This window comes from Dendrobates tinctorius, unplaced genomic scaffold, assembly GCF_039654945.1.
Source record: "Dendrobates tinctorius isolate UK_male_01 unplaced genomic scaffold, ASM3965494v1 ptg000126l, whole genome shotgun sequence".
Classification (NCBI taxonomy): Eukaryota; Metazoa; Chordata; class Amphibia; order Anura; family Dendrobatidae; genus Dendrobates; species Dendrobates tinctorius.
This window is the reverse complement of record NW_027361794.1, coordinates 12,688,941-12,704,352: the sequence shown is the minus strand read 5'-3', so window position 1 is coordinate 12,704,352 and position 15,412 is coordinate 12,688,941. Positions and strand designations below refer to the sequence as shown.

The window sequence follows — 15,412 nt, the reverse complement described above, 5'->3', positions numbered from 1 at the left end:
TATCGCTGTGACCGACCTTCACCCAGTAAAATGAATTGTTGGTTTAAATATATGTATTATCGTTTTCATGGGACACCACGGGAAGAAGCATGGTTCGGTGGGCCTCACCAGTCTTCACCCCCTGTAGGTTAGTTAGAAGGCGACTAATAAAAAAAACATATACCCCACCTCTCAATATATAGGGTGAGTGACGTATACACACCCAATTTGAAGTCTGGGATCTGACTATTTATGGCTAATTTTCTGATTGTTTCAGATAACATGACCTTCATGGGGTGAATTATGGGTATAGTTTAACAGTTTGAGTTAATAAAGTTTAGTTTTATCCTTTTGTCAGCAAACATGAGGAATGACAAGTGACAACCCCTAGGGATACTACTGAAGAGAAATAGCACAATAGTGCATTATCCATTGTAGTTATATCAATTTAAAAATAATACACTCACCAGATGGACTTATTACAAATAAGCATGGAGGATTCGCTGCTGCAGAAACCACAGATCCACGAGAGACCGACATAAAAGATGCAAGATAGGAAAAAAAGTGGTCACTCAATCCACGCTGCGAATCACTATGAACAATTATCATTACAGTGGTCTTTATTCGACGCGTTTCGAAGTTTCACAGAACTCCTTCCTCAGGGGAAAAAAAAAACTCCTGAGGAAGGATTCAAAACGCGTTGAATAAAGACCACTGTAATAATAATTGTTCATAGTGATTCGCAGCGCTGATTACCTGACCACTTTATTTCCTATCCTGCAAGAGACAACCCTTTTAAGAATATCCAATTTTGGTTAAAATGTTTCCAACATTCTGAACATAAAAAAGGCTTCTACCCTATGTGACATCTCTGATGTTTATTACAAGTTGATTTCCAAGTAAAATATTTACCACATTAAGAAAATGAAAAAGGCTTCTCCTCTGTGTGAGAGCTCTGATGTCTAACAAGATGCCATTTCTGGTTAAAATATTTCCCACATTCTGAACAGGAAAAAAGTTTCTCCCCTGTGTGGGTTTTCTGGTGCCTTTCAAGAACCGATTTCCGGTTGAAACATTTCCCACATTCTGAACAGGAAAAGGGTTTCTCCCCAGTGTGGGTTCTCTGGTGTCTATCAAGAACCGATTTCCAGTTAAAACATTTCCCACATTCTGAACAGGAAAAAGGCTTCTCCCCTGTGTGAACTCTATGGTGGTTAACAAAATGTGTTTTATGTGCAAAACATTTTCGACATTCTGAACATGAAAAAGGTTTCTCCCCTGTGTGGGTTCTCTGGTGGCTATCAAGAATAGATTTCCAGTTAAAACATTTCCCACATTCTGAACAGGAAAAAGGTTTCTCCCCTGTGTGAGTTCTCTGGTGGGTAACTAAATTTGATTTATGTTTAAAACATTTCTCACATTCTGAACAGGAAAAAGGCTTCTCCTCTGTGTGGGTTCTCTGGTGGGTAACAAAATTTGATTTATGTTTAAAACATTTCCCACATTTTAAACATGAAAAAGGCTTCTCCCCTGTGTGGGTTCTCTGGTGGTTAACAAGATTTCCTTTCTGGATAAAACATTTCCCGCATTCTGAACATGAAAAAGGCTTCTCCCCTGTGTGAGTTCTCTGGTGGTTAACAAAGTGTGATTTCTGTGCAAAACATTTCTCACATTCTGAACATGAAAAAGGTTTCTCCCCTGTGTGAATTCTCTGGTGAGTAACAAGCTCTGATTTCTGTTTAAAACATTTCCCACATTTTAAACATGAAAAAGGCTTCTCCCCTGTGTGACTTCTTTGGTGTAGAACAAGATCACATTTCTGGATAAAACATTTCCCACATTCTAAACATGAAAATGACGTCTTTGCTTTAGGAGCAGTTCGTTTCTGAATGCCTCTTTTGTGACTTTGATTTTCCTTAGTAGTTGGTAATGAATCAGAAAATGGGACCTGCTTCATAGGATCAGATGACAGATCTTTGCTGTGAATGGATGATGGTATATCTGGAGTAAAAGCATTCACTTCAGTTGAATCTTGTAGGATCTCAAGATAATCAGATTTAAAAATTGAAGATGTCAGCTGTCCCTCTGAGCTCCTGTCCCTCTTATCTACTAAGATAAAAAAACAATTATTTTTAATAAAATATCCTTGAGTTTTATATATTTCAACATTTGTACTTAAAAACTGTCCATAAAAATGGCAAGCTATGTAAAAAAAACCAAAAAAACTTATTACTGGATGAACCAGTAGTGCGTGGAGTTCAACTGTTTGTTCATTGTGCCTCCCAAATATTGAATAAAAAGAAACCAATCAATGTTATGTAGGTGAAAATAATACCAATTCTCATCTCACAAAAAAGAAGTCCCCACTCAGGTCCATCATCTGTCAGTGGAAAAACAGAGGTTCCCACACTATTAGTGGCTCAAAGGCTATTGAAAAGCAACAAGGTTTCTATAAACCAATCCAGCAAAATCCGCTCTCACTTCTGAGTCTTGCAGTGTGCTCAAACAACATTTAGGATCCCTGTATTTAGCAATATTACAGTGAGAAGAAACCACTTAATTTGCGCTGTGTGTCTCCTGGAGCACAATCTGGGCACTATGCATTGGGTAATAAAATGGCAAATGTGTAATATTCACTCTACAACATCCACTGCATGTTCATTTCTGGAAAGTGGCTGTGGTTTCAAAATATTCACTCCTCCTAGAGATTATAACACTCAGTGAATTAATTTATAAAATGGAATCACTTTATGGGGATTTTGACTATTCTGGTTTTCTGTCATTTGGTTATATTAGGGCTTCTGCATATGGTGTGTCCACTCCCATCTGGGATCTGTTCCTGCTGTCCAGCTGGAGTAATCTGCTCCCTACTTCAGTCAATTGGAAAGCACCACACCCTACTAAAGCTCAAAGCATATGGCCGGAATCTGCCAGATACTGGGTTGGTCTCTGGATCAGTCCTCTGTGCTCAGCTTGCGGCTTGTGTATTTGTTTCCTGTTGTGACTGTAGCTGGTTTACTGACTACTCTTGTGTCTTCTGATTCTGTCCTTCTGGTTCTGACCCAAGTAACCTGACTATTCTTCTTGCCAACTAACACCAAGGTCCAAGCCTAGGGGTCCCAGTGTAGGTCCAGATCCATGTAAGGGTGTTAAAGGGCGATGAGCAAGGCAATCCTTGGGAAATGGAAAGCAGAGTAGATAGTGCCAAGCATGTTCATGGTGGACATCTTTTAAGCTGCCAGGTGACCATGAACAGTGCCCCCAATACATTGTGTCAACATAACATAGTAACATAGTTTTGAAGGCTGAAGGAAGACCTTATGTCCATCTAGTTCAGCCTATTTTTAGTGCAGCTGTTCTGCATTGTTGATCCTGGGGAAGGCAAAAAAAAAACCCACAGAGTAGAAGCCAATTTTCTCCATAGGAAAGAAATTCCTTTCCGACTCCTAAGCTGGGTCAACCATCTACCTATATTATTATGTTATTCGTAACCTTCTATACTGTAACTCACAAGAAAAGCATCCATTCCTTTCTTAAATTCATTCAGTGAGTTGGCCATCACCACTTCCTCAGGAAGAGAATTCCAGAGTCTCACTGCTCTTACCGTGAAGAACCCTCTTCTATGCTGGTGCAGAAATTGTCTTTCCTCCAAATGAAGAGAATGCCCCCTCTGCAAACTATTCCAGCTAGATCTGCATTCAAATAGCTAAATGGTGCTCCTCCCCTTCTGAACACTGCCATGTGTCCAGACAGTAATGTACAATAGTATGTAGTGTTTTGTGCGAAGTTGGAAAACAATTTAAGAGATCCATTTGTTTTCCATTATCCTTTGTGAATAATTCAAAATTTTCGCCATATAAAGTGACACACGGCTAATTTTAAAAATGGGGCCTGGTTAGGAACACAAAACTGGCTGCAAGAAGAGGTTAAATCAGAGTATTTTGGACACTACTGTAGTCGAAAACTGAGTATAGACAATAACACAACTACTGAAATGATCAAACTCAGCAGTCTTCATCAGTAATAAATGAGTAACTAGTGGTGAAACCGCTCTGGGGTAGTTAGCGTATGGGGCTCGGTGACTTCACAATCTAAACTATCGTAAGCTCCAAAATTTCCTGTCAGATGAGCTTCAAGAAGAAATATTACACATTTAAAGAGAACTGTGCATAATAGCGCAGAGCTGAGATGTCCTAAAGTGAACCTGTCAGCAGGATTGTGCACAGTAACCTACAGACACTGTCAGGTCAGCGCCGTTATACTGATTTCAATAATACCTTGGTTGATGAAATCCATCTTGTGGTTGTTTTATCTGTATTTGTAGTTTTCAGTTAATGAGATTCTCGTGCTCTGCGGCGGGGCTGTGGGCAGGGCTTTATGTGGTGCTCCGATTACATATGCATCTGTATTGGCTTATGACAGGTTACTGATCCCTCAGTGACCTGCCCCCCATTTTTACATAATGCATATAATAGCATTGATAATATTGTTGATAATGCCTATAATATTGTGGCTATTGTGAAGCTTGACATGGCATGGTTAAGATGTTGTCGAAATGTGTTGGCTGATGCAGCATATGTGTGCTTATATATATTTATAGCATTTTGGTGCGCCAAGTGTACATTTTTATGGATTAATAAGTTTTGGATTTTAACCACTGATCTCCCGCTGGATTATACTTTGTGGATTGCGCTGGACTGGCTGCGCAGCCTTTTTCTTTGCGGATATGGATGTGGAAGAGCCTTTATACAAAGGTGAGCTGACTTTATTTTTCATTTTCTATCAGGGAGTTACAGACTCACATAAATGAGACAGGCCGATCCCACCGCAATCAAACTATCATACAGAATGAACAGGGAAAAAAAAAATAAAAGTGTAAAAAATTACGTTACATCCCCAACATTTAAAGCATCGCTTGGAATGTGATTGACAGGTTGGTCACACTCGTCAAACATAGTGTTTGACAAGTGTGACCAGCTTTTTACTATTGAGGCCGCCTATGCGGCATCAATAGTAAAAGAAAGAATGTAAAAAAAAAATAAAAAAAAATCGGGGTATATTTACCTTCTGACGTCCCGCGCAGTCTCAGTGACGCTCCCAGCGATGCCTTGCGAGACCTGTGATGACGTTGGTCTCGCGTTGCTATAGCGATATAACGAGACTGCTAGAGTCACGCGAGACTGCGTCATCACAGGACCTTGCCGCAAGGCATTACTGGGAACGCTGAGGCCCGGGATGGCAGCGCGGGACGTCGGAAGGTAAATATACCCCGATTTTTTTATTCTTTTTTTTTACAGGGGCATGGTACCCAGGGCTTGGAGGACAGTCTCCTCTCCTCCACACCGTGGGTACCAACTGCACATGAGACGCTTAACTTCCTGCATGGTGGGCATAGCTACATGCGGGAAGTAAGCGATTCTCATGCATTCCTATGGGTGCAGAATCGCGGCAATTCTTTGCGATTCCGCACAAAAGAATGAGCATGCTGCGATTTTTTCCGCGATGCAATTCTGCCGCGGAAAAAAGCGCAGCATTAGCACAGCATGTGCGGAATGCCATAGGAATGCATGGGGGGCGTTCTGTACACGATTTTTAAACGTTATCGCGCCGAAAATCACGGCAAAAACGCTTAAAAAAAATCGCATCGTGGGCACACAGCCTTAATGTCGATCATAAAAGTGAAGTTTTACCAGAAAGACAGCAACTATAAACCTAGCACTCAACTCTAATGCGTATGCTGGAACATTTATTGCAGTACACAAAAAAAACGTTTCGGTCTATGTGACCTTCTTCAGTTACTACAAAAGTAAGTAAAATTACAACAAATCAACAGAAAAATATATAAATAAAAGAAAATAACAATACTATTGGCCATAATTCCCAAAGGCGTAAAGCCAGCACTGCGCATCACCAGAAGATCACCATACCCACAGTGAGACATGGTGGGGGCAGCATTGTGCTTTGAGGCTGTTTTTTGGCAGCTGGAACTTTAGTGACGTTGGACGGAATTATGAACAAATCCAAATATCAGTCAATTTTGTGATAAATCCTTGCTAAAAGGCTGAAGATGAAGAGGAAGTTCACCAGTATTCCTCTATGGAACTATCCCTTTTGATGGAACTGCCCCTTTAAATAAAGTACTGATAACATGTGACGCCACAATCAGATGTGCCAGGTGGATGGATGGATGAGTGGATGGATGGGTGGGTGGGTGAGTGAGTGGATGGATGGAAGTGTGGGTGGGTGGATGGATGGACGGGTGGGTGGATGGATGGAAGTGTGGGTGGATGGATGGAAGTGTGGGTGGGTGGATGGATGGGTGGGTGGATGGATGGGTGGGTGGTTGAATGGAAGGGTGGGTGGATGGATGGAAGTGTGGGTGGATGGATGGAAGTGTGGGTGGATGGATATGGATGGATGGAAGTGTGGGTAGATGGGTGGGTGAATGGACGGGTAGGTGGATGGATGTATGGGTAGGTTGAATGGGTGGGAGGATGGATGGATGGATTTAGATGGATGGAGGGAAGTGTGGGTGGATGGATGGATTTGGATGGATGGATGGAAGTGTGGGTGGATGGATGGATGAGTGGAAGGGTGGATGCATATACAAGGTATAATCAAAGGTCATGTGCATTAAAAATCATTAAGTGCAGATAATAATGACCAGGTATCTCCTGCAATCGTAAATCAAGCCAGGTGGGTAGAGGAGCAGTAGGAGGAAGATGAAACACTCAAAGAGTGTGTGACATACCGTGCTGTTCTTAGTATGCAGCAAGCAGATAGTCATCTGACAAATGATTCCAGTGTGCTTCTGACATCTATAGAGGAAGATGCAGTGAAGTGAGGTAGATATATAAAAATTGTGAGATTACCTCTCTCAGTTGAGTGTGTACCTACTAGAGAGATCCGTCTCTTAGCATGGAAAAATAAGCTGTGAATCATATAAGGGGAATGGCCGCTACCTTTAGAAAAAAGGTAGGCATAGTGCCACCACATAGGGGCTGAATATATAGCAAAGTAGCATAGTATATTACCTTAATAGCGCAAGCAGGTAGGGCAAACGTGCCTCTAGACGTGGAATCCACCGATAGTCAGCGTATGGGGTTAAAAAGGGAACAGGGGCGTTTCTAAGGGAAAGGCGGCCAATGAAATCAATAGTTCCGGAAATGACACACAGGTGGAACATGGCCCTGCGTTCCACACAGCATAGCGCATGCGTTCCAAGCAATAAAAATATCTGCTGGATTTGAGTCAAATTGTATATTAATGGTAGTGGTTGTGTATGGGAATAATATGGGATGCGGGTAGGAAGATGGGATACGGAACTAAGAGTTCTCAGTTTAACTGCTAGATGACTGAAACGGTATTCAGTGAAACTTGCATAAAGGAAGTGTGAGTGAGCATATACCAGTCCTAAAGTTTGGGGACGGAAATGGAGGTGACATAGACAATGTGAACAAGGTTCAGTGACATTTAGTAATTTTATTATAGTGATTTATGCGAGTACATCAAAAGGAGGCGAAATATCGAGAGCCAGTGGTGGCTGGTGAGTTGAGCCATTCTTAATATGCCGTGAGGAGGTCTGTAGAAGAGTGACCATACTAGGAAATTCCACATGAAAAAGGAATAAGCTTGTGGCAGTAGCATCTGGTCCAAACAGATGTCAGAAGCACACTGAAAATCATTTGTCAGATGACTATCTGCTTGCTGCATACTAAGAACAGCACGGTATGTCACACACTCTGAGTGTTTCATCTTCCTCCTACTGCTCCTCTACCCACCTGGCTTGATTTACGATTGCAGGAGATACCTGGTCATTATTATCTGCGCTTAATTATTTTTAATGCATATGACCTTTGATTATACCTTGTATATACCTTTGTTATTATCTTTTATTTAAATATTTTTCTGTTTTCTTGTAATTTCACTTACTTTTGTAGTAACTGAAGAAGGTCACAAAGACCGAAACATTTTTCTTGTATACTACAATAAGTTTTCCAGCATACGCATTTAAAGGGGTTGTCCGGGCTTTTCACATAATCTCAGTGCATATCTGGGCTGCCGAATGGTGACAATAAGTAATTTACCTTCTGTCACCAGTTTGCAGGGTTTTCTAGATATCATTCTCTTGCTTCTGATCAGAACGTCCAAGGGGGGGGTGTTATGGCATTGAAATGAGAACTGGTCGTTTCCTCCTACTCTACTAAAAACCTGCCCTCTATAGCAACAGGCCCTCCCTGTCCACATGAACAGGCCCTCCCCGTCCACATGAAGAAGCCCTCCTCACACAGTAACAAATCCTCCCCCTCTAGCAGCCTCAGTGCAGAGAGCAGGACCACCCAGCTGCTCCTCCCCCAGACACACACTGAACAGTGATCTATGGAAAGTGAAACTCTAGTGAGGAGGGAACATCGTCCTGTATTCTGGGCCACTCCATGATTACAATACATAATTCACTAATTATCAGTGATTCCTTCCCTCACTGTCCCAGGATGCTGGCAGTGATGGGGCTCGGGCTGGCAGTGATGGGGCTCGGCTGCTGGCAGCAGTGAGTACAGACTGTGTGATGGCCAGTGATGGGGGTCTGCAGCTTCTAATCTGCACAGGGGATGGCAGTCACTGATGTAATCTGTTCTGTGACAAAGCCTCTGCTGTGTGAATGAGACAGCTCTGTGTCACTGATGTCTTCACACAGCAGCAGATTTGGTGCAGTGTACGTGTGAAGCTCCACCAAGCTCCAGTGACCAGCACCACCCACTGCCCACTCATTGGCTGTCAGTAAACTGCACCAGCACTCATCTTTATCATCATTCCAGCATTGGAAAGAACACAGCAGTGATCCTGTATTTGTGAAAGCAGCACAATCTACATCACATCCACAATGGTAATAGATAGGGCCATTACATGTTCCATGCCATACTCCTTGTAGATAATTGTATATTGTGTAATGAAAACTATATATAGCACCTAATGTAAGTCTATAGTAGATATATGTGTATAATATATATACTAGATGTGGGCCCGATGCTATTGCAGTGATGTCACGATGGGGTGAGCTCTGTGGAGCTGTCTTTCACCCTGTCCACTCTCTCTTCTTCCTGTGCTGTCTTCTCCCCTCATGTGCTCTCTCCTTTGTGCTGTCTCGCCCTGTGTGCTCTTCCCCTGTGCTGTCTTCTCCCCTCTGTGTTCTCTCCACCCTGATGTCTTCTTCCATCTATGCTCTCATCCCTGCAGGGCTGACACTCGAAATTTCAGGGTCCTTTACTGATAACATTCTCGGGTCCCCTGGAGATGCCGCCCATCCTCCACTCCAGCTCTGCCTCCATTCCAGCATAATATATATATATATATATACAGTGTATATATATATATATATATATTACACATACAGTATAGATTGTTGCTGGCTGTATACCCAATAGACGGCTGCTGCAGGCTGTATACACAATAGATGGCTGCTGCAGGCTGTATACACAATAGATGGCTGCTGCAGGCTGTATACACAATAGATGGCTGCTGCAGGCTGTATACCAGACATGCTGACACATACACTGCACCAAATCTGCTGCTGTGTGAAGACATCAGTGACACAGAGCTGCCATCCAATCCCCATCACTGCCAGAAGCCTGGGACACTGAGGGAAGGAATCACTAATAATGAGTGAGTTATGTATTGTAATCATGGAGTGGCCCAGAATGCAGGATGATTTTCCCTCCTCACTAGAGTTTCACTTTCCATAGATCACTGTTCAGTGTGTGTCTGGGGGAGGAGCAGCTGGGTGGTTCTGCTCTCTGCACGGAGGCTGCTAGAGGGGGAGGATTTGTTACTGTGTGAGGAGGGCTTGTTCATGTGGATGGGGAGGGCCTGTTGCTATGGAGGGTGGGGTTGTTGCTATAGAGGGCAGATTTTTAGTAGAGTAGGAGGAAACGACCAGTTCTCATTTCAATGCCAGAACACACCCCCCTTGGACGTTCTGCTCAGAAGCAAGAGAGTGATATCTAGAAAACCCTGCAAACTGGTGAAAGAAGGTAAATTAGTTATTGTCACCATTCTGCAGCCCAGATATGTACTGAGATTATGTGAAAAGCCCGGACAACCCCTTTAAGTTGAGTGCTAGGTTTCTATTTACTGTCTACATAGTTTGGGAACCTAACCTTAGCACCACTCCATAGTTTTGCTCACGGTGTTGTTCTTTACGTGACCAGAAAGACTGGACCTGGTCTTGTAGGGACCATATGAGCACATTCAGCAGCACAGAAGGGAGAGAAGGTAGATTCATCCAATAAGATATCAGGGTTCTAGGAAGCCAACAGCATCATTACCCTCCGCTTTCTCTTGCAGGCCCATCATAATACTTTTCTTCAATTGATTTTATAACTTGTCAGCACATTCTATGTAAGCTGTCATTTGGCTTTGAAGTTTACAGATGTGGGCAGGTAACGGTCAGCGTCTTCTAATACCAGGGGGTAAGTTCTATAGAAAAGGGCTTTCAATGCCCAAAGTCATTTGAACAGTTTTGGGTGGAGGAGAATGTTGTACTCGGGAAGCAAAATGGTGAACGTGATAATTATGGCTGGACTACATGACCGATAAAGCAGCCACAGCCGGTGACTGAGAAGAATCTGTGACTTCTCTGCATTTAGTGGTTACTACTCACCTGGGTAGTCATATGTAGGAATTTCATCTTTACACAGCTCATCACCCCTCACATATGTCTCTGTAGTATTAATATGGGTCAGATCTTCACCCTGAAAAGAATATTGTAAAAGTCACAGACAGATGGAGAAGTCACATCTATGATCAGCTCTAATCCTGCCATCTCCACCGTTCTCATTACACAAGTACAAATCATATAATACTGGGGGATAAAACAAGACTGAGCACAAGACCTTCACAGCCTCCTACACATCATAGGGGAGATCTCATGACACCTTCTCTCCATCTACCTGATGATCCTGAGGAGCATTGGGATCTTCTTGTTTACAGTTCTGTGGAAGAGGACGGGGACATCTCTCTGGTGTTGTCCTCTTACTGGATAAATCTGGAGGAAACACATACAGGGACTGAATTCATTCTTTACATACAGATACTTATAGGCCGTGTGTATTTAGTCCTGTCTATTACCTGGTGATGTGAGGGGCTGGGGAACCTCCATCATGATGTCCTTGTACAGATCTTTGTGTCCTTCTAAATACTCCCACTCCTCCATGGAGAAATAGACGGCGACATCCTGACACCTTATAGGAACCTGACACATACAATGATACCGTCAGCCCCCGGATCCCTTCATAGCATTACTGTATAATGTCCCAGCATTCCCAGCAGTGTCACCTCTCCAGTCAGCAGCTCAATCATCTTGTAGGTGAGTTCTAGGATCTTCTGGTCATTAATGTCATCATGTATCAGAGGAGGCCGCATTATTGGGCTCAGGGATCTTCCCCCTCCCTCAGACACAGGGTCCTGACAGCGCTCACTAGAGGTCTTCTTCACTACTGTGTAATCCTGGTTATGGAGAGACACATTAATAAATCTCACTACAGACATTTCCAGAGTCCTCACCTCTCCAGTTCTGTCTGTTATTCCCATAGATAAGAATGATGTAATGTGACGTCATCAGAATCTCTCACCTCTCCAGTAAGCCGGAAGAGGATCTCTAGGGTGAGGTGTAATATCCTCTCCACCATCTTGTCTCTGTCCATATCCATCTTTGATGGGTAAATCAGGAAAATTCTCTTATGTAGAAGATCTTCACTGAGAGGATCCGATATTGTAGAGACCTGAATGAGAAGATGAGCCGATGTAACATCATAAAAATCCTGTGTAATAATACAATTACTGGAGATAATAAGGAAACATATGAGATTTATTATTTTACAGTATTTAGTTTCCTTCTTTACATCTACTAATAAAACCTATATATTTAGGCCACAGACAACAAGCAGTTTCTCCCTCGGAGTCGGCAGCTGAATACGTTCCTCATAGACTCATCTTCCATAACGCTAATTCTCGTCTCATTTACCGACACTGGAATCGGCATTAGCAATACTGCAGGAGATATTCATTACACGGGACAGGAGAAATAACTACTTCATGATGAGGACGACATCTTCATCTTCTACTACGGCTCTAGACACATATTTGGCCAGAGTCCGTCACTGACTCCATCCCCACCAGCCGTCTATATGAAGGTTTCCCGTCAGTACTGTGTGGGGGCAAACAAAGAGGCCCCGTACTATGAGAGTAATACAGGTTTCCTCGGTTCCCGTCTCTCATAGTTGGGTCGTTTGTATCTAACAGCGGAAAAGGAACAAAACCATTGTGATTCTTATAAGGAGACAACACAGAACCCCCTAAATATAACATTTTATACCAACCCCACAATCTGTGACTCTTCAGGGTAAATCTCTCTCTCACCATTGGATTAGAGCTGATACTATGAAGCTAAAGAGACTAAACAGACTTTCTGTCCCCTCCATAAAGGGGCACGTTACTGTGTTTGTCAGAACTGTCCGAGGATTATTAGAGGTGATAGATTCCCCCAATTAGAAGAGACACCTGTGGATATTGGGGTCTTTACCTGCTACAGTCCTGGTGTGGAGCCTCCACCCGCAGAGCCGCACTCCACATATATGGCTGCTCTGTGCGCACAGGACCTGGGATGAGGTCACAGGAGGGGAGGAGTCAGGGGTCACATGATCAGGGCCTCAGTGTATGCAGGACTCTGCTGTGCTGGTTGTCATGGTGCTGGATGAGGAGAAGTTTCTGTGTGGGGTCAGGAGGGGTTTACAGTGTGTATGTAGCAGAGCCGCGTGTGTACGAGGTGTACGGTGCAGAGCCATGTGTGTACGACCACCCCCGGGTTAGCCCCCCCTTAGTGAGAATTTGGGTAAAAAATGACTACATTCGTTAGATCTTTGTTAGATCCGGTTTGATCAACCAAAACTAACGTTAGATCACCCCTACAAAATGAGATATTTACGATCTTTTCCAGGGGGGGCTAACCCGTAGCTAGCCCCCCCAACTATGAAATTTGCCGTTTTTTGGATGGATTCTGATAGATATTCGTTAGATCCGGTTTGATCAGCAAAAATTAACGTTAGATCTCCTTTCGTTCCCGAGATATTGGGGGGGGGCGGTGGGGGGTTAGGTACGGGTTAGCCCCCCCTAATTTGAAATTTGCAGTTTTTGGATGGATTCTGATAGATATTCGTTAGATCCGGTTTGATCAGCAAAAATTAACGTTAGATCTCCTTTCGTTCCCGAGATATTGGGGGTGTCAGGTGGGGGGTTAGGTACGGGTTAGCCCCCCCTAATTTGAAATTTGCCATTTTTTGGATGGATTCTGATAGATATTTGTTAGATCCGGTTTGATCAGCAAAAATTAACGTTAGATCTCCTTTTGTTCCCGAGATATTGGGGGTGTCAGGTGGGGGGTTAGGTACGGGTTAGCCCCCCCTAATTTGAAATTTGCCGTTTTTTGCATGGATTCTGATAGATATTCGTTAGATCCGGTTTGATCAGCAAAAATTAACGTTAGATCTCCTTTTGTTCCCGAGATATTGGGGGTGTCAGGTGGGGGGTTAGGTACGGGTTAGCCCCCCCTAATTTGAAATTTGCTGTTTTTTGGATGGATTCTGATAGATATTCGTTAGATCCGGTTTGATCAGCAAAAATTAACGTTAGATCTCCTTTCGTTCCCGAGATATTGGGGGGGCGGTGGGGGGTTAGCCCCCCCTAATTTGAAATTTGCAGTTTTTTGGATGGATTCTGATAGATATTCGTTAGATCCGGTTTGATCAGCAAAAATTAACGTTAGATCTCCTTTCGTTCCCGAGATATTGGGGGTGTCAGGTGGGGGGTTAGGTACGGGTTAGCCCCCCCTAATTTGAAATTTGCCATTTTTTGGATGGATTCTGATAGATATTCGTTAGATCCGGTTTGATCAGCAAAAATTAACGTTAGATCTCCTTTTGTTCCCGAGATATTGGGGGTGTCAGGTGGGGGGTTAGGTACGGGTTAGCCCCCCCAATTTGAAATTTGCCGTTTTTTGCATGGATTCTGATAGATATTCGTTAGATTCGGTTTGATCAGCAAAAATTAACGTTAGATCTCCTTTCGTTCCCGAGATATTGGGGGTGTCAGGTGGGGGGTTAGGTACGGGTTAGCCCCCCCTAATTTGAAATTTGCCATTTTTTGGATGGATTCTGATAGATATTCGTTAGATCCGGTTTGATCAGCAAAAATTAACGTTAGATCTCCTTTTGTTCCCGAGATATTGGGGGTGTCAGGTGGGGGGTTAGGTACGGGTTAGCCCCCCCAACTTTGAAATTTGCCGTTTTTTGGATGGATTCTGATAGATATTCGTTAGATCCGGTTTGATCAGCAAAAATTAACGTTAGATCTCCTTTCGTTCCCGAGATATTGGGGGGGGCGGTGGGGGGTTAGCCCCCCCTAATTTGAAATTTGCAGTTTTTTGGATGGATTCTGATAGATATTCGTTAGATCCGGTTTGATCAGCAAAAATTAACGTTAGATCTCCTTTCGTTCCCGAGATATTGGGGGTGTCAGGTGGGGGGGTTAGGTACGGGTTAGCCCCCCCAACTTTGAAATTTGCTGTTTTTTGGATGGATTCTGATAGATATTCGTTAGATCCGGTTTGATCAGCAAAAATTAACGTTAGATCTCCTTTCGTTCCCGAGATATTGGGGGTGTCAGGTGGGGGGGTTAGGTACGGGTTAGCCCCCCCTAATTTGAAATTTGCCATTTTTTGGATGGATTCTGATAGATATTCGTTAGATCCGGTTTGATCAGCAAAAATTAACGTTAGATCTCCTTTTGTTCCCGAGATATTGGGGGTGTCAGGTGGGGGGTTTGGTACGGGTTAGCCCCCCCCAACTTTGAAATTTGCCGTTTTTTGGATGGATTCTGATAGATATTCGTTAGATCCGGTTTGATCAGCAAAAATTAACGTTAGATCTCCTTTCGTTCCCGAGATATTGGGGGTGTCAGGTGGGGGGTTAGGTACGGGTTAGCCCCCCCAACTTTGAAATTTGCCATTTTTTGGATGGATTCTGATAGATATTCGTTAGATCCGGTTTGATCAGCAAAAATTAACGTTAGATCTCCTGTTGTTCCCGAGATAGTTCCGTTCTTTTTCTGGGGGGGGGGCTAACCCGTAGCTGTCTGAATGCAAAATCCTACAGAGACAAGTAGCGGCTTGGAAAATTCATTGTGGCGGTCTGGACTAGAAATAGGCAAAGCAAATGACCCCAGTAACAGCAAACGTCGCATGTGACCACTGGATATAAGGCCTCTTTCACATGATCTTAGTTTTGTCGTGTAATACGCTGTTTTTCACGCATGTGTATTTCACGATGAAATGTACCCATTGAAACCGATGCGTTTATTCTCATATGCGTTATTTTCACGCATA

At 43.2% G+C, this 15,412-nt stretch overlaps 1 protein-coding gene across 2 annotated transcripts; it reads right to left on the bottom strand.

Moving 5' to 3' along the window:
- Positions 1–840: 840 nt before the first annotated feature.
- Positions 841–12,656, bottom strand: LOC141047313 (uncharacterized). Of its 2 annotated transcripts, none has more exons than XM_073542375.1 (7): positions 12,557–12,656; positions 11,607–11,756; positions 11,311–11,481; positions 11,104–11,227; positions 10,926–11,020; positions 10,637–10,727; positions 841–2,085 (listed from the first exon to the last, which is right to left on the bottom strand). In XM_073542375.1, exons 2-7 carry the CDS (start codon positions 11,682–11,684, stop codon positions 896–898), a joined length of 1,749 nt encoding a protein of 582 aa, XP_073398476.1. In that variant the 5' UTR covers positions 11,685–11,756; positions 12,557–12,656; the 3' UTR covers positions 841–895. The 2 variants fall into 2 exon arrangements, with proteins under 2 accessions (XP_073398476.1, XP_073398474.1); XM_073542373.1 differs by having other exon boundaries at positions 841–2,088; positions 12,557–12,655.
- Between the last annotated feature and the right edge of the window lie 2,756 nt (positions 12,657–15,412).